Here is a 27,528-nt window from a genome sequence, read left to right as displayed (position 1 = left end):
TTCCTAAAGAATTAAAAATGTAAATATTTCTTATGTCTTCCTTCCTTCGCCTTCCTTGCCTTACTCCCTTCTTTCTTTCTTCCCTCCCTCACTTCCTCCATTTTTTCTTTCTTTTTAAAGCTCTTAACCTAAGGCAATGGTTCTGAAAGTGTGGTTGCAGACTAGCAGCATCAGTATAATCCTGGGAAATGCTAGAAATGCACATTCTTAGACACAGACTATAGAAACTCTGAGAGTGGAGCACAGCAATCTGTGTTTTAACAAGTTCTCCAGATGATTATGAAGCACTGTCCTAAAAACAGATTGGTAAGTCTGAAAGGGTAAGGACGCCTAACATTTACTTAGTATTTATAACATGCCACATAAAATGCAGAATGATTTCAAAGTTCTCATTTCATCTTATTTAAATAAGATAACTGAGCCTATTTCCAGTAAAGCCAGATAACTAAGAGATAAAAGCACATTTTTTTTCCAAACTGCATGAAACTTTGAATGAAACTTAATTCATTCAAACTGATGCTAGTTTTAAATTATGAGCTGCACTCTAAAGGTTTATAAAGGCCTTCTCCTCTACATGTTGTCTAAATAATTGAATATATGTGAATAATTATATTCCCTTATTTTTCTTCATGTTTTGTTCAGAGGAAACGCAAAATACCTTCCTCTTAAACCTGCTAAGTACAACAACAGCCCAGCCTTTAGTATTACAACCTCCACGCAAACTTCTGCAAGAAATTAAATAACTGTAATCTACTTTGGGAGGCCAAGGCAGGTGGATCGATTGGGGCCAGAAGTTTGAAACTGGCCTGGGCAACATGGTGAGATCCTGTCTCTACAAAAAATACAAAAATTAGCCAGGTGTGGGGGCAATGCCTGTAGTACCAACTATTTAGTCGGCTGAGGTTGGGAGGATCACTTGAGCCTGGGAGGTCAAGGCTGGAGTAAGTCAGGATTGCGCCATTGCACTGCAGCCTGAGCAACACGGTGAGACCACATATCAAGAAGAAAAAAAAAAAAAAGAAGAAGAAATTATAATACATGGTTTTGGATATAATGAAGCCATAAAAGTAAATATGTTAGTGCATTCTATCTTAAAAGTCAAGTACAGAAAGAATAATCTATAGGAATTCATTAAAGAAAACTTTAAAGAAGCATTTCAAATGTCTCCAGGAAACTAAAAGTCATAATCCCAAGAGAACTCTCTTTTTAGTCAACTCCCACAGTATTTTATCAACTTGCCACAACCATTTACTATTTATTTTCTACCTTGAATTTAACTTTTTTAATTCTCCAACTGAGTCAACAAACAGGAACATCAACTAAATATCAGGTAAACAGGAATACTCACTAGATATCAAGTTGACTATCGAGCGCTAGAAGTACAAAGATGAAAGTGCATTCTTGCGAAAGATGTGAACACTTCTCTCTGACCACCATCTCTAGATGGTTCTCCCTCACCTGCTTACTATTCTCACTACAACTCTTCATTCTTGACTGCCACAAAACTGATACTAATTTTTACCTGTCTCTCAGCCAACTCCTATATTCATTTCCCTCAGTATTCTGTTTAAATCCCACAGCCCATAAATTTAATCATTCTAGTCACATAATCACTTTCCTTTAAAGTCACACAAAAACTACAACTACCTCTCCTTCCCATCACTCTGATACGACATGTGGAAACTGCATAAGCTCTTCATGGACCCTTAAACACCCTGCTACCAAATCTAAAAAGTACCTACCTCTGCATCCATCATCTTCTTGTTTCCTTACATTACCCGGAAGGAAGCGTCCTCCCTTCTAATTAAGGCAAAAAGTCTTACTTTGCTTCAGATCCAATCCCTTCTGTAAGATCTCATGATCTAATCCAAAAGATTATCTCCTTTCCCTACCAGATAACATGGCAATACACTCTCTTAGTTTTCATCCTCCTTTCTCTAACAATTTCTCAGTCTGCTTTACTAGTTATGTTACTCAGTGTTCTATATATCTACAACTATGGTGTCAATTACTGACTGCAAAAGTTTCCAAATTCACAAACCTCACCTTATCTCCATATAACCACAGAATTTATGTCAAATCTCTAGTTAGATAACCTCCATGAACCCTGTTGCTACTCGAATAAACTCTTCCTCCAGTATCCCTATCTCTGTATGTGACCCCCATATTTTTCCTGCCCAGCTGCTCCAGCCAAAATAGAAGTTATTTCCCTCTGCTTCAAGGTCAACATTCAATCAATCACAAAGTTCTGGCTATCCTAGTCTTTATATATTCTTATGTATTTCTTAAATACTTCTTCTGCCTTGTCCCAGCGACCTCCCAGAACCTATATATTGGATCTCCCTACTTTTACTTGTGTTTCTTTTTTTATTTTTTTAACTTTTTAAAAATTAAAAACTCTGTCAGCTGGGCACAGTGGCTCATGCCTGTAGTTTCAGCACTTTGGGAGGCTGAACTGGGTGGATTACCTGAGGTCAGGAGTTCAAGATCAGCCTGGCCAACATGGTGAAACCCATTCTCTACTAAAAATATAAAAATTAGTGACATGTAGTGGTGCGTGCCTGTAATCCCAGCTACTCAGGAGGCTGAGGCAGAAGAATTGCTTGAACCCAGGAGGCGGAGGTTGCAGTGAGCAGAGACTATGACACTGCACTCTAGCCTGGGCAACAGAGCAGGGCTCTGTCTTTTAAAAAAAAAACAAAACCACAAAACTCTGTCATCTGTGTTGGAGTGCAGCAGAGCCATCACAGCTCACCTTGAACTTGTGGGCTCAAGAAATTCTTCCACCTCACTCTCCTGATTAGGACTACAGATGCATACCACATGCCTGGCTAATTTTTTTTTTTTTCATTGGCTAATTTTTTCTATTTTCATTTTTGTAGAGATGGGGTCTTGCTATGTTTCCTGGGCTGGTTTTGAACTCCTGGCCTCAAGCAATCCTCCCACCTCTGCCTCTCAAAGCAATGGTATTACAAGCATGAGCTACCACGCCTGACTACCCTTGCTTCTGTCCAATTCTTCTCCAGATTGTACACTGTAAATACCTTCACAGTACTTAAACACTTTATTCTACATCCTGACTGATATAGTTTGCGTATTTGTACCTGCCCAACTCTCATATTGAATCGTAATCCCTAATGCTGGAGGTGGGGCCTGACAGGATATGTCTGGATAATTCTTGCAAGATCTGGTCATTTAAAAAATGTGTAGTACCTCCCTCGTCACTCTCTCTCACTTGCTCCTCTTTTAGCCATTTGACTTGCCTGCTCCCCCTTCACCTTCCACTGTAATGACAAGGCCTCCCTAAAAGTTGAGCAGATGCCAGCGCCGTGTTTCCTATAAAGACTGCAGAGCTGTGAGCCAATTAAACCTCCTGTCTTTATAAACTAACCAGTCTCAGGTATTTCTTCATAGCAAGGCAAGAACAGCCTAGTACACTCACTTAAAGGTCTGTGTTGTTACTACCATGTACATCACTCTTATATTCTCAACACTTAAACTGTTTAACATGAATAGGGTATAATTTTGGGGAAAAAAAGCATAAAAATATTATAGGCAAATATATGTGAATATCTAACTGATCTTAGGATCACAGAAAGATTTTCTAAACAAACAGGCTAGAATTTGATTTTAAAAAGTCATAAGGATGTATGGCAACTGCCTCCTGAGGAAGCTTATTCTACCTCAGCACACTGCTGACTATAAGATCTTCCTTATATTAACCTTAAAATGTGGCTTCTAGTCATTAGTTCTACTTTTATCTCTTGGATAACAAACACTGATTTATGACAAATCTTCACAAGTCTACTAAAATCTTAAATGCTGACCTAATTAACACTTGTTTTGTGGATATGTGTAAAATTATTTCATATGGTTTCACTCTGTACCAGTGAAAAGTCTCTGACAAAAGCAAAGGAAAATAAACAGGAAAAACAAGTGGAGATTAGGAACAGGAAAATTTTAGGGTAGAAGTTATGAGGAAGGGAGTACATGTAGTGACTTTCAAAGTTTAAGCTTAGATTGCTTGTGTTTCCTTTTTACCTATATTTTGAGTCATCTATATTATGAAATACCACAGAAGCAGAAAACTCACCAAGACTTGCTGACACTCTTATACTCCTTTTTAAATTGTTAGCATGAATTTATATTTCTGTCACATGCCATTGGTAATTCACAAACTTCTTTCATAGGCTAAGGATTATTTCTTCCAAGGATTACTTATTCATAAGCAAATAAGTGAACATATATGGACAAATGCTAGAGTTCTACTTGCTCTGGATCCTCTCCCATCAGGTAAAATGTTTTTGTTCACTCATGCATTCATTTAAAAAATATTTATAAACATGGAAATATGCAAGAAATAAGACAGGTAAGGCCCCTGCCTAGATGAAGCTCCCAGCCTAAAACACAGTTTAAAAAACAACTGCTTTAAAAGACAGGCCCTAGGCAAAAGTTGGCAAGAAAATTCCTTCCTCTGCACAATCATTCATCTCATTTCTCAACCAACTCCCATATGGTCAATAACGCTTGAGACAATAATGGAAATATCTTCTGACAAAAAGAGAAAGTACATTGGTAGTCTTAAAAATCATACCTATTCCTTAGAAAACAAGTCAATAATTACCCAGAGATCTCTTTTTAAATATAAAATTAAAGCTCATAAGCATTCTTCAATAAGGAACATATTAAAAGTTACCCTAAACCTGAATCCGCATATGTTGTCATTATAAATTACCGCTTAGCAAAAAGGATCCTTGTAACTATTGTAAAAAGTGACATTAAGGTGCAGTATATGTAGAAAAATTAGTATCAAAAAATGTTCATTATTTTGACCTCCTTACAGAAATAGAGATACACAGTGTCAGAATCTCAAAACAATTCAGTCCTCTTTTTCTTCTGGGTGCCTCAAAGGAAAAGTGTTTTCTGAAACTTTACAAGGTTTCTACAGATCCTTAAGTAAATAAAAGAGCACTAGAATTCATGTATGCCTGGGTCCAAATCTCAGTTGTCTGTTACTAGCATTATGTTTATCTTGGACAAGTTACAAAATTTCTATCTCAGTTTTTTCAGCAGTAAAATGAAATTAATAGCAATACCTTGCTACATAGGGTTGAAACAAGAATTAAATGAATTAGGGAATTCATGTACAGTATTTATGATGTTGTCTAAAAAAGAGTAAGTAACACATTCCACATTACCAGTGTAGAGACTGTTCTAGCATCAATGAATGCCACTATATATAACTATTTTCTTCTTAGGAATTTACTAATGCTTTATACAACTCCATTCCAACAGTTTGAGTAAACATAAGTAAAAATACTAAAATAATCTCTAGAGGTAGACTGCATAACAATTTTGACCATAACAATCTAGTTGTACAAAATTCAAACTAGGAATTCAAAAGACAACCATCATTACTAAGTATATTGAGAAAGTATATTGAGAAAGTTTAAATTACACAGTTTCAAACGATTCCTCTCTGGACACTGAAAACCTAATAGAAGAAAAAATGCAAAATATGCTATTATTGCTAAGTGTAAAAAGAATCCAATAACTGTCTTCTTTCCTATTACTTGCCACTGCTTATCTAGGACCTTCTTCTACCAATGAGAGTGAACTTCACTGTATGTCACCAATTCCATACCTGGTCTATTGTTTAATAGTTGAGACAGTGTCAAAGTAAACAAATGCTGCCACCTTGTGGTCTGTGGGGTATAGTCTTAACTCCAAATAAGCAAAGGAAGAAAAACACATTTCTGGTTTGGCCTTTTCTCTCAGTGCGATTATTACTGCAATAAGTGACGAACTCATGCAATTTTACAGTAAGAATAATTATCTCTTTTACAAAGTAACAAAATAATGCACCAAATTCAACATTATGTGCCCTCTCAAACACTTGTTTAATAGGCCTTTTTGTTTGAGACAGTCTCACTCTGTTGCCTAGTGCAGTGATCTCAGCTCACCGCAACCTCCGCCTCCCAGGTTCAAGGGATTCTCCTGCCTCAGCCTCCCAAGTAGCTGGGATTACAGACATGCACCACCATGCCTAGCTACTTTTTGTATTTTTAGTAGAGACAGGGATTCACTGTGCTAGCCAGGCGGGTCTTGAACTCCTGGCCTCAAGTGATTTGCCTGTCTTGTTCCCTCAAAGTGCTAGGATTACAGGTGTGAGGAACCAAACCTGGCCTCTTCATTCCTCTTTCTGATTGAAGTTAATGGAATTTCCTTTTTTGAGAGGAAGTAAGGCTTTAAAGTAAATTTATTATCAATAACGTTTTTGAATATAAGAAACTAAGAAAAGCAAAAAAATCACCAGGGCTGTGAGAGTTTTTCACACCTTCATTTCTTTGGCTATGTTATCCTTCCTTGCTAGTTTTCATCTCTCATGCCTAAGAAACTTTAAAATTGGATTTTTTTCTTTAAAAATAATTATTTCAGTGTAATTAATAGGAAAAAAATAAATAGCATCCAAGATGGCCCAACTAGAGGTATCTTTAAAATTTTTTACATTAGCCAAAATGTTTAAATGTAACTAACCACAATTTAAACTAGTATCTCCGAACTAAGATCTTGTTTAGGTCTTCTTAAGAATTTATTTCTGCCTCAGAATGCACAACGTTTTCACATAAATGTCAGTATGATTAGGGTTTATTAGCCATTTAAAAAAATCCAAGACTACATTAAATCAAGCTTTAAAAAAGCAATAATGAAACCCCTTCTTCCCCAAAATCTAGCTAAAATGGCTTTCAGGAATGAAAAAAATAAAAAAGATTATTAGTATTTTATGAAAGAGACTAAAAACCAATCACACATCTTCCATGTAGAGATGTGGCTTCTGTTAACATAATGTTAACAATAAAGTTTTGATTTTTTTAATGAAGAAAATACAAGATAAATTCACAATGGTCAAGGCTATAAATCAGCACTACAATAGAGTTCTAATATGAATTACATTCTAACTCCAGTATTGTCACATAACTATGAATAAAAGTGCCTACATATCAGGTCCATATTATAAATAAACTTTGACAGTTATTTTTGCCATTTCACACTCAATCTACATTTCTGAAGTCCTTAAAAGCATAGCATACATCTTAACGTAGTTACAAATTTAAGTAATAATGCTAAACTGTTGCTCCAAACTAAACTGTCATAAACAGTTCTTTTATTTCTTATCTATAAGCACACTAAAATAAGATTGTAAGCTCTCCTAAATCCAAGCATGTCTGGCCTGTTCACGATTATATGCCAAGTTTGGTCTGTCAATGAATTTTTGTTAATTAAAGTATGTAATAAATAAACCCCATTATCGCTGCATTTTCAAATTTTACTCAGTCCAGTGCCAACATACAGAAAAATTAATGAATGTATGATTCTAATCTTATTCATTACTAAATTAAACAGCTGCTAGAATACAATAGAAAATCTCCTGCAAGTTTAATTAGCTAATGGCTTAAATTTTAAGATCTTCATATACACAACAAATTAAAATCTTACTCCTGGCTGGGCGTAGTGGCTCACGCCTGTAATCCAAGCACTTTGGAGGCCAAGGCGGGTAATCCAAGCACTTTGGAGGCCAAGGCGGGCAGATCACCTGAGGTCGGGAGTTCACCAGCCTGACCAACATGGTGAAACCCCATCTTTAAAAATGAAAATTAGGCCGGGTGTGGTGGCTCACGCCTGTAATCCCAGCACTTTGGGAGGCCGAGGTGGGTGGATCACGAGGTCAACAGATCGAGACCATCCTGGTCAACATGGTGGAACCCCGTCTCTACTAAAAATACAAAAATTAGCTGGGCATGGTGGTGCACGCCTGTAATCCCAGCTACTCGGGAGGCTGAGGCAGAATTGCCTGAACCCAGGAGGCGGAGGTTGCGGTGAGCCGAGATCGCGCCATTGCACTCCAGCTTGGGTAACAAGAGCGAAACTCCGTCTCAAAATAAAAAAAAGGAAAAGAAAGGAAAATTAAAAATTAAAAAGAAAAACTTACTCCTGTAAATGAAAAGCATGCTAAGTTTTAGCAATACTTGTCAAGTTAAAATTTACCAAATTCCTGATATGCCTCAAAAAACATCTTTTTGGGTTAGTCATTCTAATTGAACATGAACTAGCAATTTGATTACACCAAGGAATTGCTGTTAATTTTCTTAGACGTGATACAGCCCTGTGGCTCTACAATGTCCATTTTAAGAGTTGCAAATTAGTTTCTGAGATTTGTTCAAATTACTTAAGCATATACACACCCAACATTGGAGCACCCAGATTCATAAAACAAATTATTCTTGACTTACGACAAGACTTAGCCACACAGTAATAGTGGGGGATTTCAACACCCCACTCACACCATTAGACAGATCATGGAGGCAGAAAACTAACAATGAAATTCCGTACTTAAACTCTACACTTGATCAACTGGATACACATACACAGAGTACTACACCCAACAACCACTGAATATACAAATTTCTCATCAGTACAGGGAACATGTTTTAAGACAGACCATATGCTTGGCTCTAAAGCAAGTCTTAATAAATTTTTAAAAAATCGAAATCAGACTAAGCATATTCTTGGACCACTGTGAATAAAAATAGAAATCCATATCAAGAAGATTTCTCAAAACTACACAAAGACGTAAAAATTAAACAACTTGCTTCTGAATAATCCTTGGATAAACAAAAAAATTAAGGCAAGAATGAAAAAAATACTTTGATATTAATGAAAATAGACATACAACTTATCAAAATATTTGGATGCAGCTAAAGTAATGTAGAGAAGAAAATTTATAGCATTAAATGCCTTCATCAAGTGGTTAGAAATATTTCAAATTAATGACCTGACATCATATGTAGAAGAACTACAAGAAAAAGAACAATCTAATTCCAAAGCTAGAAAAAAAAAAACTAAAATCAGAGAAGAACTGAATGAAATTGAGACCCAAAAGTCCATATAAAAGATCAATAAAACCAAGAGCTGGTTCTCCAAAAGAATAAACAAGATTGATAGACCACTAGCAAGATTAACAAAGAAAAAAAAAGAACATCAAAATAAGTGCAATCAGAAATGAAAAAGATGAAAATACAACCAATCCTATAGAAATATAAAAGCTCCTGAGAGATTATTATGAACATCTAGATCTATGCACAAAGACTAGAATATCTAGAGGAAATGGATAAATTCTTGGAAACACACACACTCCCCCGCAAAGGTCAATGAATTAGAAACTGAAAACCTGAACAGACCAGTAACAAGTTCAGAAATTCAATCAGTAATTTAAACAAAACAAAAAAAACTACCAACCAAAAAGAGCCCTGGACCAGATGATTCACAGACAAATTCTAACAGATGTACAAAGAATTGATACCAATCCTACTGAAACTTCCAAAAAAATCAAGGAGGGGCTTCTCCCTAATTCATTCTATGAATCCAGAATCAGCCTGATACCAAAATCTGGTAGAGACACAACGATAAAAGAAAACTGCAAGCCAATATTGCTCATAAACAGGCACAAAAATTCTCAGCAAAATACTTGTAAGCTGAACCCAGGAGCACACTAAAAGTTAACTTACCATAATCAAGTATGCTTTATTCCTGCAATATCAGGCTTGATTCAAAATATGCAAATCAATAAATGTGATTCACCACATAAAAAGAATAAAAAACCAAAAAACATAATACCGTTTCAACAGATGCAGAAAAAGTCTTTGATAAAATCCAACATCCCTTCATGATAACAACCCTCAACAGACTAGGCATCAAAAGAATATAACCCAAAATAGTAAGAGCCATGTATGACAAACTCATATGCAACACAATAGTGAATGGGTAAAAGCTGAAACCATTCCCCTCTGACAATTAGAACAAGACAAGGATGCCCACTTTCACCACTCCTATTCAACATACTACTGGAAGTCCTAACCAGAGCAATCTGTTAATAGAAAGAAAGAAATGGCATCCACATCGGAAAAGAGTAAGTCAAATTATCTCTTTTCACTGACAATATGATTCTATACACAGAAAACCCTAAAGACTCTGCCAAATGGCTCCTGGAATTGATAAATTCAGTAAAGTTTCAGAATACAAAATGGATGTACAAAACTTGGTAGCATTTCCATATACTAATAACGTTCTGGCTGAGAAAGAAATCAAGAACACAATCCTACTGGCAATAGCCACAAAGAAAATAAAATACGTAGGAACTCATCTGAGCAAGGAGGTGGAAGATCTCAAAGAGAACACAAAGCCCTGCTGAAAGAAATGGAATATGACACAAATAAACAGAAAATTCTTCCATAAGCATGGACTGGGGAACAATCAATATTGTTAAAATGGCAATACTGTTTAAAGCAATTTACAGATCCAATACTATCCTTAAAATATTGATGCCATTTTTCACAGAATTAGAAAAAACTATTCCAAAATTCACACGAAACCAAAAAAGAGCTTGAATAGCCAAAGCAGTGCTAGGCAAAATGAACATAACTGGAGGCATACTACCCAACTTCTATTTATACTGTCAAGCTACAGTAACCCAAACAGCATGGCACTGGTAGATACAAAAACAGATACACAGACCAATGGAATAGAATAGAGAACTCAGGCATAAAGCTGCAAACCTACACCATCTGATCTTGGTTAAAATCAACAAAAATAAGCAATGGGGGAAAGGACTCCCTATTCAATCAATGGTGCTTGGATAACTGGCTAGCCATGTGCAGAAGAATAAAACTGGACCAGTATTCTTACCATATACAGTAACTCAAGACCAATTAAAACTTAAGTCTAAGACCTCAAACTATAAAAATCCTAGAAGAAAAGCTAGGACATAACCTTCCTCACAAAGGCTTTGGCAAATAATTTATGGATAAGTCTTCAAAAGCAATTGCAACAAAACCAAAAATTGACAAGTGGGACCTAATTAAATTAAACAGCTTCTGCACAGCTAAATAAACGGCCAACAGAGACAGCCTACAGAAGAATGGGAGAATGTATTTGCAAACTATGCATCTGACAAAGGCCTAATGTCTAAAATCTACAAGAAACTTTAAAAAACAAAAATCAACCTGTGAAAAGCAAAAATCCAACAAAAAATGAGAAGACATGAACAGACACGCAAGTCACCAACAAGTGTATGAAAAAAATGCTCAACATCACTAATCATCAGATAAATAAAAATCAAAACCAGAATGAGATACCATCTCATAACAGAATGGCAATTATTAAAAAGTCAAAAACTAACAGATGCTGGCAAGGCTGTGGAGGAAACGGAATGCTTATATGCTGTTGGTAGGAATGCAGACTAGATCAATCACTACCGAAAGCAGTTTGGAGATCTGTCATATAATTTAAAACAGAACTACCATTTGACCCAGCAATCCCATTACTAGGTATATGCACAAAAGAAAATTGTTCTACCATAAAGACACAAGCACTAGTACATTCATAGCTGCAGTGCTATTCACAGTAGCAAAGACATGTAATCAATCTAGGTGCCCATCAATAGTGGATTGGTTAAAGAAAATGTGGTACATATACATCATGGAATACAACACAATCACAAAAAAGAATAAACCCATATCCTTTGCAGCAACATGAGGCTGGAGGCCATTATCCAAAGTGAATTAATGCAAGAACACAAAACTAAATAATGCATGTTCTCACTTGTAAGTGGGAGCTAAACACTGAAAACACATGAATGTAAAGATGGGAACAATAAACACTGGGGACTACTAGATGGGGAGAAGGTGGGAGAGGGCAGGGGACATGGGCTTATGAAACCCTTGTTGTGTACCTATGCTCGCTGCCTGGGTGAATGCTAGGACCTCAAGCCTCAGTGTCATGTAATATACCCATGTAACAGACTCGTATGTGTATCCTTTAATATAAAAGAAGTTGAAAATATTAAAAAATAATTTTTAAAAGGTGGTCAGGGAGCACAGAAAAAATAAAATACTTAAAGCAAAAAATAATCAAAATGAAGAGGATACATGGATCATGAACAGCAAAATCTTAACTACTGCTGAATGTGGGTGATGGTTATGTGAAAAATTATTCCATTCTATTTTCCTGTATATTATAAAATTGCATTAGACATTTCAAATAATGATGAAAATAATATAATCAAGCTGAGTACAGCAGTAGTCCCAGCTATTTTGGAGGCTGAGGCAGGAGGAATGCATGAGCCCAGGAGTCTGAGGACAGACTAGGCAGCATAATGAGATCCCATCTCTTAAAAAAAAAAAAAAAAAAATCAGTAACATAAAGATAACTGGAAAATCCCAATATCTGAAAACTAGTAACGGTCTCAGTAATCATGGTTCAAAGAGAAAAATCAAGATGGAAATTAAAAGATATTCTAATATATACTTCAAAGCATGCTGTATGCAATAAATACATACAATTGTATCTGTCAATTAAAAAAACTTTTTTAAAAATGAAAAGAATAGCTAAAAAAGTACTTTGAACTAAATTAAATGGAAAAGTGCCACATCGGTATTTATGTGATGTGGTTAACAAAGTATTTACAGGGAAATGTATAGCACAAAATGTAGAAAAGAAGAACGGCGTCAACCAAATGACCACAATTTTTACCTTAAAAAATTAGCATATAAGAGAAAATTAAGCCTTCAAAATGCAGCAGAATGAAAATTATTAAGAGCAAAGTTTAATGATAATACAAAAATACAGACTATCAATAAAACCAAGAGCTGGCTCTCTGGAAAGATCAATAAAACTGATAAACTTCTAAGCTAGACTTTTCAGGAAAAAGGTAAGAAGAAACCAAATCCATTATCAGGTATGAAAGAGGGAAAATCATCACTGAATCCAAACATATTAAAGGAATAATAAGGCAGTATTATAAACAATTGTCCACCAGTAAGTTGGACAGCCCTGATAAGATGGGTAAATGTCTTAAAAGACATAAACTAATAATAATGCTGAATCAAGAAGAAATGGATAATTTGATTAACCCTAAATCTCTTAAGAAAATTGAATTGGTAGTAAAAATTATTTTCTGGAAGCTTCACTGGCAAATTCTACAAAATATTTAAGAAAGAAACAATATCAATTCTATACAAGCTTCCAGAAAACTGCAGAGGTGGGAGCACTTATGAGGAGAGGATACTCATGTGTTTTGACTCATGTCATCAAAATCAGACATAGATATTACAAAAAAGCTACAATCCTATGAGATGGATACTACCAATTATTCCATTTTAGAGATGAAGAAATTTGGCATATAGAAACTCAGGAGCTTGCCTAAAATCACAGAATAATTGGCAAGTTACTTTAGAACCCAGACTTTTAACAATAATGCTGTAAGTGCTTCTCAAATTCAATTCAATTCTAGATGTTCTTACAAAATAAAATAGTAAGAAGTACGCCTGATACTTACCTAGAGACTATACTGGAACCATTATAGAGATCACTAGCATATGACAACGTGGCTAAAGGTCGTACTGAATTATATCGAGTAAACTTGGACAAGCATTCCTGAAATTCATCCAACTGGCTAGCAGTTCGACTGTCATCTATATGAAAAAAAAAAAAAATAGATGAACTACAAAGTAAGTCAAAGAGCCATATCCACAAATTAAAAGTTATATTCTAAATACAAAAAACAAGTTTTAAAGATTTTATTAAAGACTAGTTCGCACAACTTAATCAGTTAATTTTTCAGCTTTAATAAAAAATGTCTCGGTTCTTTAGATACTGTCTCTTTCCACTGTAAATTCTAAATTTTTTTGGTATTAATGTCATGGAAAAATAAAAATAATAATAAAAGAGCTACTATTTGAGAGAAAAGTCATTAAACTAAAAAAATCCATCAATGGAGAGGGTGAAGATATAAAGAAGAGTACATATAGTGGATGGGTATTTGTTAGTTTGAAGGACTATCTTTACTGGCATACGTATTTATGCCCATGTTTATTGTTAAAATGCAGTTTACAATAACATTTTAGATAAAATGGTTTATAAGTAAGAAGAAATATTTGCTCAAATAATATACTGAAATCTTTCAAATCATATTACAGGAAGAGAATAGAAAACTGCAATGTTATGAACTACTAATGCTAAAAAAAAAAAAAAAAAAAAAAAAAAAAAAAAAAAAAGTTTAAAATGGCTCCCATTTATCCCAAAGAGTGCCTTCATCAAGAAAAAAATAAATTTTCATTCAAATCTCTTGGTGAAACATGAAAAAACAATTCCAACCAGTAGAACACTATACCGATACCTTTGGTAAAGTCCACTTCAGTAAACTACTCAAAGCTAAATCACGTGGGATTTAAAACATAAAATCAGTTTATGAAGTAACTGAGAATACAACTAATCTATTCTCTGGTCTATTAATAGAAGCAGACCTACAGTAAAAGCATAAATTTAAAAAATCATTGCTTTTCAGCAATGTGTCATTTGAATTTATATTTTCCTTTCTGATGAAAAAAAAAAAAAAACACACAATGAGCACTTTAGCTTCCTAGACTGAAACTAAGTTTGTTACACCACTGTATTTTCATAGCTTCTTTATTCTAAGCTTGTACATATACATACACACAACTTTTTCAAGGTAAACTTTCATGATTTCCCTTCTTAAACGCCATCTGAAGTAACAGTAAGCCTAACAAAAGTAAGATGCAAGAATCATTAAAAGAGTTACATAGATAATATAATGTACAGTAAAGAATTTGTTATCTGGAGATATTAGGTTATCTTGAAGATAACTGCATGATGGAATTTATCTAACAACATAAAAAATAATAAATAACATTACTTGAGGAAGCTGAGTGAGCTTTTGTCCTTGATATTTTACAGATTTTAAAGATTTAAACACTAATCAAATCCATCAAAACACCTAGATTTAAAGTGTGGAATTAGTAGTGCTTCCATTCTAAAGACAGCAAAAGGAATTACCTAACAGGGAATATCATAACAGTATTGAGATAAAACTATTTCTCCACAAAAATTATTCTCAGGAAATTCCACACGTTATAAATAAAACACGGGTTATTTGCAAAAATAAAAACCACAACTGTACTGCATATAATAGTTAATGATTCTTTTTATATGGAATCCTATTACTGTGAGTTATTTAACATTCTACATACTGGAAAGATGGTTGGTTTTATCAATTTAGAAACTGTTTCAATGTTATCCTATCCTTTCCCATTTTGACATCAATTCCTAAGTACATAAAACTCACAAGCATTCAGTATTATGTATTCTGTTGGAGACCATAATCCTGTTCTAGGCTAACTAGATTTCTGGCTATCATATAAGCTCAATAACAGCTACTTTCAACAAAAACCATAAAGAAAACAATAAAAATAGTTATTTCACATCCGAAAGTATAGTAACTGGTTTTTACTTAGGAGGTTACTAAAAGGTAGGATTTTGTTTGCGTGGGGTTTTATGATCAATATCCATACATATCACCTCTCCTATGCTAATTACAAATTGGTTTGTCAAAGTGTATTCAATGTCTCTTTTCTTTCTTTATAATTAACCATCTATTTCAATTACAATTAAAACTCCAAAGTAACAGTTATTTAATATTCATCTCTCATTTTCATAGTTGGAAATAAAAGTTAGGGAATACAGATGGATTTACAGATTCTCATGTGAACATATACAAAGGAAAATCAACCTCTTAGGTACTCCATTTCAGAGAAGTTATAATTTCCCCTTTACAGTCAAAGGTACTAGGAGGAACTTACAATCCACCAATACAATTATAGTAGCTAGCTAACAAGATTCCTGACAACTAGAGACATGTTTTAGGTATAATACAGCCATACCCACACAAATAAAAACCTATCTAGTTTTCCTCCTGGTTTTAATTTATTATTCTACTCTCCTGTAAAGCTTCACCCCTCAAAATGAACTGGCTTGTGATTACCTTTACTATTTCATATTATACCTATGCTGTTACTGACCTAAAAATTATTAATAATAAAGCCTCCCCCAATCTCTTTACCATCTCTTTTTATTAAGGTCTGCCACTTGCCTATAGTTGTATTACAACATTATACCAACAAATAATGAATGAAGGGTTAACATTCTCCTAGTCAGAAAGCAGGCATCAGGCAACATTCAACTTAACAACTTCCTATTGTAGTTTATATTTATAGATTATTACACAAGCACAATAAGAGGCTTAATTCCCAGGCAATAAATGAAAGTTTTCCATGTATAAAAACTGTCTGTTGTTCATTTCAAACATAAAAATCTTGGCTTCTCCCTTGGTTTTCAGAGAAAAAATGCTTTGTAAATCTAATATATCTTTTTCTATACCACCAATCCTGAGGCAAATTTGTCTGTAGGATCTAAGCAATATGTAGATTTTAAATAATATAAACATATTTATTCAAGAGAAAACCAACACCCAGTTTTTAACAACCAATAAAATATCAGACTTTTTCCCCCCTTGGCGGGGTTTATTTTGAGATGCCCCATTAAGGACACGAATTAATTGAGCACCCAACATGTACCAAGCATTGTGTCTTACACACACCACTTATGACCATTAAAAAACTTATCAGGATTAGTGTTAATGTCTACTTCATTGACGAGAAAAGACACTGAGAAAGACTAAAGAACACAGTTAAGAAAAAGAGAAAAAAGTTAAATTACTTCCTTACAGTAATAGAAATATCCTATGCTATCACATCCACATCTTTACATATGTTATTTCCTCTACTTTGAACATGTTTTCAATTATCTTTTTCAGTTAATTCATACTAGAATGGCGCATATACAACTCCTCTGAAATCCCTACACTGATCATTCCCTTATACCTCCCAATTTTCAGCTTGGCCTGGATTTTTTTTTTACTACCAGTTGTATTAGTAGATATTATCCATTCTCATGATACTCCTATAAATTTATACAACATATAAATATCACACAGAACTGTTTGTTGCTTTCCCTGACTCAATTTACAACACTCTTTAAAGACAGAAATCACTTCTGTCATCTTTTTATTCTTAGCACAGAGGACCATGCTTAGAACTTAATGTTTATTTAATGTTAAATACTAGGAGGCAACTGAACGAAACTTATTTTTGCTAGCTACATGTTCATGGCTGACTTTATTTTTACCCTTATCTAGCTGGCTAAAAATTTGGAATTCGCAAATATCGAACAAAAAATAGTCATAGGAAAGTTACGGTATTCTCCAAGATCACTACAAACCTCCATGATGATCTGGTAGACTTTGTCAAAAATACATCCTTTCGCTTTTCAATTAGAATTTTCCATAAATTCAGCACAAAAATCTAGAAACAGATCTGAAATACAGATCTGAGATAATGTGAGAAAGTCTGGATATGTACCTGAGATATGAGACATCCTTGTAGAAAAGTAACACTGCTCCAAGTCTTCAAAATGAGCAGTAAGTCGTTTTCGTCTTGATGCTAATGTGCTGTTATACCAAGGCTGTTTCTTTGTCTAAAACAACAATAAGGAAATACACAACTTAGAATAAACAATACTTTTCTTTTGCACAGAATACTCTAATGTTCGAGCATTTGCCTTCAGAAGTTAATCACAGTAAAATAATTACAAATGGTCAAAACTATAATTTTGAGATGTTTTCCAATTTTTCTTTTAACATGAAAATAGAAACCAAATTCATTCACAGAATAATTAAAACTAATAATGCTTTTTAAAATAAGCTCTAAAATCCAGTTTTACAAGACTAAAATGACAAACATCTTCAATGCTACAAATAAAATGAAGACAGAATTCATTTATGCCATTCTAAAATTTAGAATTTTAGGACTCTTAATATCCAGAAATTGTTAGAAAATAATTATCAAATTAAAAATGAGTTTTTTCATTATCCTTACATTGTAGCCTTATACCCTTGAATTACGGGAATAGTTCTTAACTATCTATTTAATACTAATTATCAGATTAAGAGGCAGTAATATACACACGCCAAAGAGTTTGATATATTCATTAGACAAACAAAATGACATGGCACAAAAGTAGTCATAAGTTTTGTCAAAAAAATAAGAAAAAAAAGACAAAATAAGAAAATCAGATATAAAGGCAATAATCCCCTGAAAAATGTTAGAATATAAGTCCTATTAAAAAACAAAGGTTTGTGGTCCTAAATGTATATTACTTAGTTGCTGGCACAAATTCACCAATAACTATACAAAAATGCCAAATGCATAAACTAAAATGTACTAAGGTACTGTAGTGCATACTACAGTGAATCCCTGCTTTGATAAAACTAGATGGGAGGTAAGAGTCAGATTTGAAAGCACTGCTTCACTCTGAGAACTAAACTCTCAGTTCTCTTTCCTGACCAAATTCCTATTTAAGAAGATGAAGAGTCATGCCCTACAAACAATAACAATCTCATCATATGGGTTTTATTTAACCCTATATAATCTCTCTTAATTTTCAACCTGACTCTGGAATAATGTCACATGACATATAAAGAAGGACGTCAACATATTTTACCCCCAAATATGTTTTCTGCCATATTTTGAAAGGACCCTGCAAAGCAGTCTTTTCTGGGGAAAACTTTGCATCTGTATTAGCATAACTATACCCTTCCCCTTCCAGGCCCTCCCAATCCTGAATAGATACTGAGAGTCCAGCCTAATTAGGAAACATTTGCCATCTACTGCCTCTATAGGTGGCCACCTATGAGACTTCATCTACATAAAAATTTTGGTCTCCACAACCCCTTATCTTAACCTATGTTATTAATAGAAAGGATGAATAACTCTCCTTTCTATTAATTCCAGGTCTTTAGATAGTAACTTAACTCTTTGAACCAACAGCCAATCAAAAAATCTCTGAATCCATGTGTGACCTGTAAGCCAATCCCTGTTTCCACCCTCTGTCCCCACCCTGCGGTCCTGCCTTTCCAGACTGAATCAATGTAAACTTCAAAGTATTGATGGATGTCTTATGTCTCCTTAAAATGTGTAAAACCAAGCTGCAACCCAACCACCTTGGGCACTTCAGGACCTCTTGAGACTGTGCTTCGGGCCATGGTCACTCACTTTTTTTTCTTTGCTCCAAATAAACCTCTTTGAAAAAGAGTTTATTTGGCTCCAAATAAATTTCTTTAAATATTTTATAGAGTTTGACTCTCTTTGTCAACAACTCACAAGAAAGAAAGATAATTTTCTTTTGTCTTTTTTTAAGACGGGGTTTCACCATGTTGGTCAGGCTGGTCTTGAACTCCTGACCTCAGGTGATCCGCCTGCGTTGGCCTCCAAAGTGTTTGGATTACGGGTGTGAGCCATCAAGCCTGGCCAGAAAGTAAGATAATTTTCAAAGACTTAACAGACAAACAGGAAGGTGAACTCAGAGATGTAATGATAAATAAAATTTAACAGCACAGGGCAGGGGGAAAGAGGAGGGCAATACCTACACAAAACAAGTAATTGAACTGGGATTTGAAGAATTAAGCCCGGGGACCACAAGGAGGGAAACTGAAAACAATTTACAAACTAGAGGAGAAATCTGAAAGAATTGCCCAGAATGTAGGATAAAAGCCAAATGGACAAAAACATTGAAAAACAATATAAGAGGTATAAAAGAATAACAGTTTGAAACATGGCCAGAGACCCAGAAGAGCAAGAAACAAAAGAAGAAATATTTGAAGAATTGATGGCTGAGAATTTTCCAGAACTGAATACAGATGCAGAAATTATTCTGATCAAGTGACATAATTAAAAAGAAACCTACAATTAGATACACTAAGATGAAGCCATGTTTTGGTCTATAAAGCAAATAGATCTTAAAATCAGATGAAAAGATAACTCATTTAGGAACAACTAAAGAAGCAAAATGCTTTTCAAGAGCAGTAGAAAGAAGCTAGAACAAAAAGGATGTCAAGAATCTTAATAAAATTGAGAAAAGAACACCTAAAATTCAGAACCCCAAAAAGCTATCTTGCAACATCATAAACAAAAACAAAGTTTATTACCAATGAGCCATCTCTAAAAGAATTTCTGAAATTGTATAGTTGAATAATACAATGATGTCCTTAAGGCCATACAAATTAACTGCATTAAATCCAGACCTTTGCATGTATACCTTTCTACTATTCAGTGACAAAATAGGAAGTATGAACTGTACTTTATCTGCTAGCAGGACTCTCTCTCAATTTGCTGAGTGTTATTTTTCCTTTTTGCCCAATGAATTCCACTTTCCTCACCCTTGTAGGTGTCCCTGAGCCTAATCTTTCTTAACTGAACTAAGGAGTAAGTTCTGCAACATTTTCACTACACAATGTAGGCCCAAAGGAAGGGTGAGTGAAATGCTAACCCTTTCGCTTCTGGGCCTTTTTGTCCTATGGCATTCCTCTTGCTCCTCCTCCCCAAAACAGTTACCACACCTATCTTTTCTTTTATAATACTGGAGGTGGTTCACACCCACTTCAGTGGCTGCAGGCACAGGCTCAGAATGGGTTGGACAGTGATGGCTCCCTCCCTGCTCCCCTTCCCTCCAGGCTTGGGTGTATGGCTTTGTCTGCCACCTGTGTGTGCAGTGTCCAATGGCCACTCAGGGTGGGAATGAGCCATGACCACTACCAAGGCCTGTGCCCTGTGGCTGACTGAGCAGACTACCACTTGGTCTGGGCCAGGGGTAAAGAAACCCATTTGTATATATAAAAAAAGAGGTTCTTCCTTCAGGGTTACCCTGGCAATTTGTGTAAGGTCTTTTAGGCTGGTGCCATGGATGCCATGTTACCTCTGTGAACTGCACGGACACTCCAGATGAGTTCCTGGAAAATCTAAAGTAACTAGAAGACTGTAGAAATGATCAACCCCTGAGGCACCTACTTAACTCTGAGACATTCTCTATTGTTCCTTATTCCCGCCCTAATTGATAAAGCCATTGGACTTTGTCACCGACCTTGTTCAACTTCATGACTACACCTACACGCTATGAACCGCGCCCAGCTTGCAAAAAACAGCACTACACTATAACTTTCCACTGTCCACCCCAAACCTATAAAACCAACTCCTATCCTACCGGCCTTTGCTGATGCCCTTTTCGGCCTCAGCCTGCCTGCACCCAGGTGAATAAAGGCCATGTTGTTCACACAAAGCCTGTTTGTGGTGGTGGTGGTGGTGGGGGGGGGTCTCTTCATTCACCACAGACGTTTTAACACTTTGAACTTTTCTTCTCTACCCTATTAGCAGTTAACTTTTATGTGAGAGGATATTTTTTTTTCTTTTTTAAAAAATATTTTACTAGGCCAAGACCCCAACTATTACTACTGCTTACATTCTCTGTAAAGTTTTAATTACGAAAAAGAATTTGTGATGTTGGTCTTAAGTTGTAACAAATCTGGTCTGATTTATATGACTTTCTATATGGTAAGCAGCAAATCTTGCTGCAGGCATCTATCCTGTTTTACATCCTTGGGAGCCAGACCTGTAACTACCTGGCATAACGTGGCAACGTTTTGTTCTAGCCTCTGCCATTTTACATTTGTGAACTGGGATTCAATCCTGGCTTAGGGAATGAGTTCTTTCTGGTTTGATATCTGTGCAACCTTTGTTATTTGTTGATTCTCTTCTCCACCATGAACCACCTTGAATTTTCCTTTTTTTGAACCTTTGTAAAGTTTGAAAGCCAGAAATATTGGCCACTTAGCATGGCTAAAGTCGGGTAATGGGATTTAAAAGGGTTTTCTTAAAGAATGCTCAGCTTAATTAAAAGTAGATATCCAATTTATAGGTATATTTAAAAGGTATTTATGGTTTTATTTTCTTGGACCTTATTTTGCTGAAAAAAAGGTCTTTTTCTCAGCTGACTGAACTATTTTTCTCCATTTTTCCTTGCCACTCTAAATGCACATGAGAGGGAAGAGACCATGGTTTTCCTCATGGAACACCAGTAATTAAAAGCAAATAGATTCCTCTCAAAATCTGTTTTTGCCTCATTTATGCCTGTTTATTAGGCCTTAGAAGCTTTTACCGCCATCCCCCTGAACCGACTAGTAAAAGGTTTTGAGGTTTTTGAGCTGTCCTTACCCCTCTCTCCCCTTACTTTGATACATGTTTTCTAATAACCCAGCTTTTTTCTTCTTGCCTTCAGCCATCAAACTCCAAATGGTCATGCAACCAGAGGCTGGGATAATGGCCGCTTTTGCTGAGACCTGTAGGTAGGCCTCACAGGGAAATCTGACTGATGTTTTAGCAAAACAGCACACCCTGTCAGCAGGAAGCAGTTAAGATTAATCTTCCTCCTTATTCTTATGGCAGTTAGATGTATTTCTTTAGTGGGGAAAATTAGAGATAGGAGGAAGCCAAGGATCCCCCGGCAAAACCCCTTTTTCAAGCCTAAACAACCTGTAGGCTGAAAAAAAACAGACTGCCAATCCTGGATGAAGCCTGCTCTTTCCTGACTGACTCTTTCTAAATAATGCCCACCTGCACACAGGGAGAATGGGGTGAGACCTCAGGAATTTTGTGCCATTTGCAGCAGGGAAGAGCCTGGCCTCTCCTGTCTCTAGGTGGTGACCTGGGATTCAATCTATGAGGCAGGAAACCTGCTAGCAGGATTCTTTCTCGCTTTGCTATTTTTCCTTTTCACCTAATAAATTATGTTTTCCTCACCCATCTATGCGCCCACAAGCCTAATCTTTCCTGATTGTGTGACAAGAGCCTGCTTTTAGCTGAACTAAAGAGAAAGTTCTGCAACAATAACACTACACACGAAAAGGAAGTGTGGTCTGAGAAATATACTTGGTTGCTGTCCGAAGTTCTGAAACTGCCATTGCAAAATTATAGCTAAAACAGTGAAAGATCTTATCAAAACAAACCATCTTGCTTCTAACCTCCAAGCTGTCCTTGTTCATTCCTGGGAACAGACTAAACTAACTTTGGGAAACTTAGTTTACAGCTTAAAACAAAGATGAAAACGGCCCTTTCCCAAAACAAACCTCCTTCTTGCCTGGAGACTAGACTGCCTTTGTAGGACTAACAAATTAACCACAAGATTAGAAATTATGGTTTAGGAGTCATCCAGCTGGAGGCTACAAAATTCTGATCCTCCCTAAACTGTTCCTAAGACCAGTGCTTGAGATATTTTGCAGACTCTGCACTTTGATGTATCAGCTGGCTCCACCCAGATTGAATAAGTGGCTCATCTGATCTTGTGGTCCTGGCCCAGGAACTGACCCAGCGAAAGAGGACAGCGTCAATTCCCTATGCTTCTACCTACGACCCAACTATATCAGCACTCTTGACTCACTGGCCTTCCCCCACCCACCAAATCTCTGATCCCTAAATGCTTGGGGAGACTTATTTGAGAAATAATAAAACTCTGGTCTCAAGCACAGCTGGCTCTACATGTATTACTCTTTCTCTATTGCAATTCCCCTGTCTTGATAAATCGGCTCTGTCTAGGCAATGGGCAAGGAATGGTTACAGTTCCTCACTCACAGTTCCTAAAATCCTTGGAGTTTCCTGAGTGATAGCAGCATCTTTTGTTACTCATAGCAAGTTCCTTTTGGTCATACCAGAATATAATAAAGTGACTTAGGGTGGGACACCTACAAAGCCTCAGGATGAGGCTGGTCAAAAGACCACACACACCAACCTCCAGGAAGTAGGTGAGGCCTGGAGAGTAAGCTCTACAAAACGTCTGGAACAGTAAGATTGAATGAGTTTCCAGGATGGTGAACACACTAAGGTCTGGGAGGATCAGGAGAGCATGAATACCCAAAGAGGGCATGAAAGCTCTGCAAACCATCCTCCTCCCTACCTTGGAATATTTGCATTGTATTTACCAAGCACTCCTAATCTGAAAATCCAAAGCTCAAAATGCTCCAATTAGCATTTCTTTTGAGCATCATAACATGGCTCAAAAAGTTTCAAATCTTGGAACTTTCAAATTCTTTATTTTTAGATTTCAGATGCTAAATATATATTTCTTGTAACTGCATATAAATTTATAATTACCAATATCTCAAAATTAAGTTTAATTTTAAAGTTCATTTTTAAAAACAAATTTTCAACTTTGAAAAAAATGCTTAGAAATAAACTTGTGAAAAATTAAGCAAAACCTAGAGTTAAAATCAGTATCATAAATATGTAAATTCTCCCTGAGATAATTTATAAGATAAAGGCAGTTAACAGTAAAAATACCAGGAAGCTTTTCTATGGAGCTAAATAAACTGATACTAAAGTTCCTATGAAAAAACAGGAAGAAATATTCTGTAAAACAATGAAAAAGCTACGAGAGGGGAAAAAGAGAAATATCAGATATTAAAACATACCATAAAGCCTCTACAAAAAAAAGGTGGTAACAATACAGAAACAGAAATACACCAGAAGATAGATAAATTTTTAAAAATAGGGCTGGGCCACATGGCTAGCCATTTGGATGGATGAAATTAAACCCACATTTCAAAACATATACTAGAATAAACTCCAAACAGATTCAGAATCTAAATGTAAAGAAATAACGATGAGACAAGTATTTTAAGAAAGTATGGAAAAGTTTCTCTATATCCTGGTTGGAAAGAGAAGCTTTTCACTATGATTCAAAAATCTAGATTTAATTTTTAAAAACTTTTGAATGGTAAAAAAAACAAAAATAAAACAGGAAGAAAACATTGGCAACAGAAGTCATAGGTAACAAAATAGTATTCCTAATATATATAACAAAGTCTTATGAACCAAAAAGGCCAAACACCTAATAGATGAAAAGGGTCTGCCAGCTGAAGATATAAATATACTATTCACTAATACATGTATTAGTATACCAATACACATATGAAAACACAGTCAATCTCATTAATAAACAAAACTATTCTGAGATATATTTCTCACCTAATATATTGGCAAAAATAAAAAACTATGAAAAGTCATTCTGTTAGAGATGTTGTGGGGAAAACAGACATATTTACATGTTGTTGGTGAAGACACAAACTGCTTTTGGGGGTGGTTTATTTGGTACTATCCATCCATATCTTTGACCTAGTAATCCTACTTCTAGGAATTTACACTGACGGTACCCCTCTAATAATATGAAAATACATAGGCATAACTTAGTTACTGCTGTACTGACTGCAACTTCAAAATAATGGAAACTACCTACTTGTCATTACATAACAAAGTGATTAAATTACCATACAACCACAAGAAGAAGTCTCAGGCAGCTGTAAAAAAAAATGAGGACTTGTATGAACTTCTGTAGAACTACTTTCCTGATAAACTGTTAAATTAAAACAGCAAAGTACAGAAAAAAATTACTAGAAAGCCAACCTTTGTGAAAGAGAGTAAAAATAAGAAAATGTGGATGTGCATTCTGTAAATCTAACTAATAAAACTGGTAACCTACAGAGGGTAAGTAGAAATGGAGAGGAAAAGACAAAGGTAGGGAAATTGGTAGAAAGGCTGAAAGGGCATCAGTTATTGATTATAACTTTTTATACAGCTCTGATTTTTAGAATCAGTTTAATATTTCTTATATTCAAAAATATATAGTAAGGATAGAAAATTGAGTGAAATACAAACAGAAGTAAATGAACCTAACTGTATTTCTAAGAAATATCGTAACTAAAATTAAACAAATCCAAATAACCTTTGAATATACTGTATTTTCAGTATGTATTCTTGGGATAAAGACAAAGGAAATTTCAAAAAAATATCTCTAGTTAGCAGATTTGTTTTCTCAGCAATTTTCATGCATATGTGTGTGTGTGTGTGTGTACATATACATTCTAAGACTATGCAAATAAGTGTATTTTGATCACGAAAGCTAGGTTTCCAACAGAAGAGGAAATTATAAATATAGAATGAACCCTGTGGTAGTGAATCTAACTGAGATCATCAGCATGAACTTCTACCTTTTAAGAAAGGATCAGAAATATATATAGATAGATATATGTTTACACGTGTATGACTATGTATTAATTATACACTGCAAAGCATGGATTGATGTCAGCTCATATCACATGTACTGACAACCTGGTTATCTCCAGAGTTACTGACCCTTGCCTACACTATAAAATATATTAACTAAAGATAAATAATTTTCTGTAACCACGAATCAGTAAGTTGTTTTGGAGCAGAATCAGTCTGTCAGCATTATATAGTAATAATAACTGAATTCATGATTTTCATAATTTGCACCTGATTTCAGTAGGGTCTGTTAAAGCTGGTCACATAACCAGTATGCATCTAAGTGACTGAAACTGTCTTTGCAAAATTATGACTAAGACAGTGAAAGAGATCTAACCTAACTGACTCCATCTTGCATCTAACCTCCAAGCTGTCCTTGCTCATTCCTGGGCACGGGCTTAACTAACTTTGGAAGGAACTTAGTTTATAGGTTGCTTTCTTTTTTTGAGACAGAGTCCTGCTCTGCCATCCAGGCTGGAGTCCAATGGAGTGAGCTAAGCTCACTGCAGCCTCTGCCTCCTGAGTTCATGTGATTCTCCTGCCTCAGCATCCTGAGTAGCTGGGATTACAGGCATATACCACAACACTAATTTTTCTATTTTTAGCAGAGACAAGGTTTCACCATGTTGGCCAAGCTGGTCTCCAACTCCTGACCTCTGGTATGGTCCATCTGCCTTGACCTCCCAAGGTGCTGGGATTACAAGTGTAAGCCACCTCGCCCAGTCAATTTACAGGTTACAGTTTAAAACAAAGACCATAACAGCCCTTTCCCAAAAACGAACCTCCTTCTTGCCTGGGAACTAGACTAACATTAGCCACAGGATTAGAAATTATGGTTTAGGAGTCATGCAGTCGGAGGTTTCAAGATTCTGATCTTCCCTAAACTGCTCCTAAGATCAGAGCTTGAGATATTTTGCAGATGCTATACTTGACGGATCAGCTGGCAAGACCGAGACTGATTAACTGGCTCATCTCATCTTGTAGCCCCCACCCAGGAACTGACCCAGTACAAGAGGACAGCTTCAATTCCCTACGATTTCATCTCCTACCTAAGCAATCAGGCACTCCTGGTTCATTGGCTTCCCCCCACCCACCAAGTTTTCCTGAAAAACTCTTATCCCCAAATGCTTGGGGAGACTGATTTGAGTAACAACAAACCGGGCACAGTGTAAATTACTTTATCTCAATGCCGTCTTGATAAACTGGTTCTGTCTAGGCAGAGGGCAAGGTGAATCCACTGAGTGGTTACATGACTAGCTCACAGTAAGAGACTGCAACCAAAAGTAGACTTGGAATCTTCTGGTACTCAGGTACTTCAAACCCAAGCCAGTAGTGGTTCTAAATCTGGTGACAAAGCAATTTCTATGCAACTTAGCAGTGGATGGACAAAGAATATTATGACTGAATTATCTGGATACCTTTCAATAAATACACTACTTCTGCTGGGCTGTTCTGTATATCCATTGCCTGTAATCACACCATTCCAGAAATATAAATGGTTTGATTCCTGGGAGTCCTTCAGGGTGCAAATATATAACAATATATATTAATACATACAAATCCATATTTTCCTAGCTCTGTCCAATGAGAAAGCTTGCAAGCAATGATACTCTAGGAACAATAAGCATACTTAAGA

The 27,528-nt window shown here is 35.6% G+C and overlaps 1 protein-coding gene across 7 annotated transcripts in view; it reads right to left on the bottom strand.

Annotated features, from left to right (window-relative positions):
• COP1 (COP1 E3 ubiquitin ligase) overlaps positions 1 to 27,528 on the bottom strand; it is a 229,676-nt gene that overhangs the window by 107,198 nt on the left and 94,950 nt on the right. For all 7 annotated transcript variants that reach the window (XM_002760336.5, XM_008984964.4, XM_008984965.4 and 4 more), the window contains 2 exons: positions 17,331 to 17,445; positions 13,394 to 13,529 (listed from right to left, as the gene is read on the bottom strand). In XM_002760336.5, the coding sequence (XP_002760382.3) occupies positions 13,394 to 13,529; positions 17,331 to 17,445 (251 nt within the window). The remainder of the gene's footprint in view (positions 1 to 13,393; positions 13,530 to 17,330; positions 17,446 to 27,528) is intronic.

This window comes from Callithrix jacchus, chromosome 18 (assembly GCF_049354715.1).
Source record: "Callithrix jacchus isolate 240 chromosome 18, calJac240_pri, whole genome shotgun sequence".
Classification (NCBI taxonomy): domain Eukaryota; kingdom Metazoa; phylum Chordata; class Mammalia; order Primates; family Cebidae; genus Callithrix; species Callithrix jacchus.
This window is presented reverse-complemented; position numbering and strand designations above follow the sequence as displayed.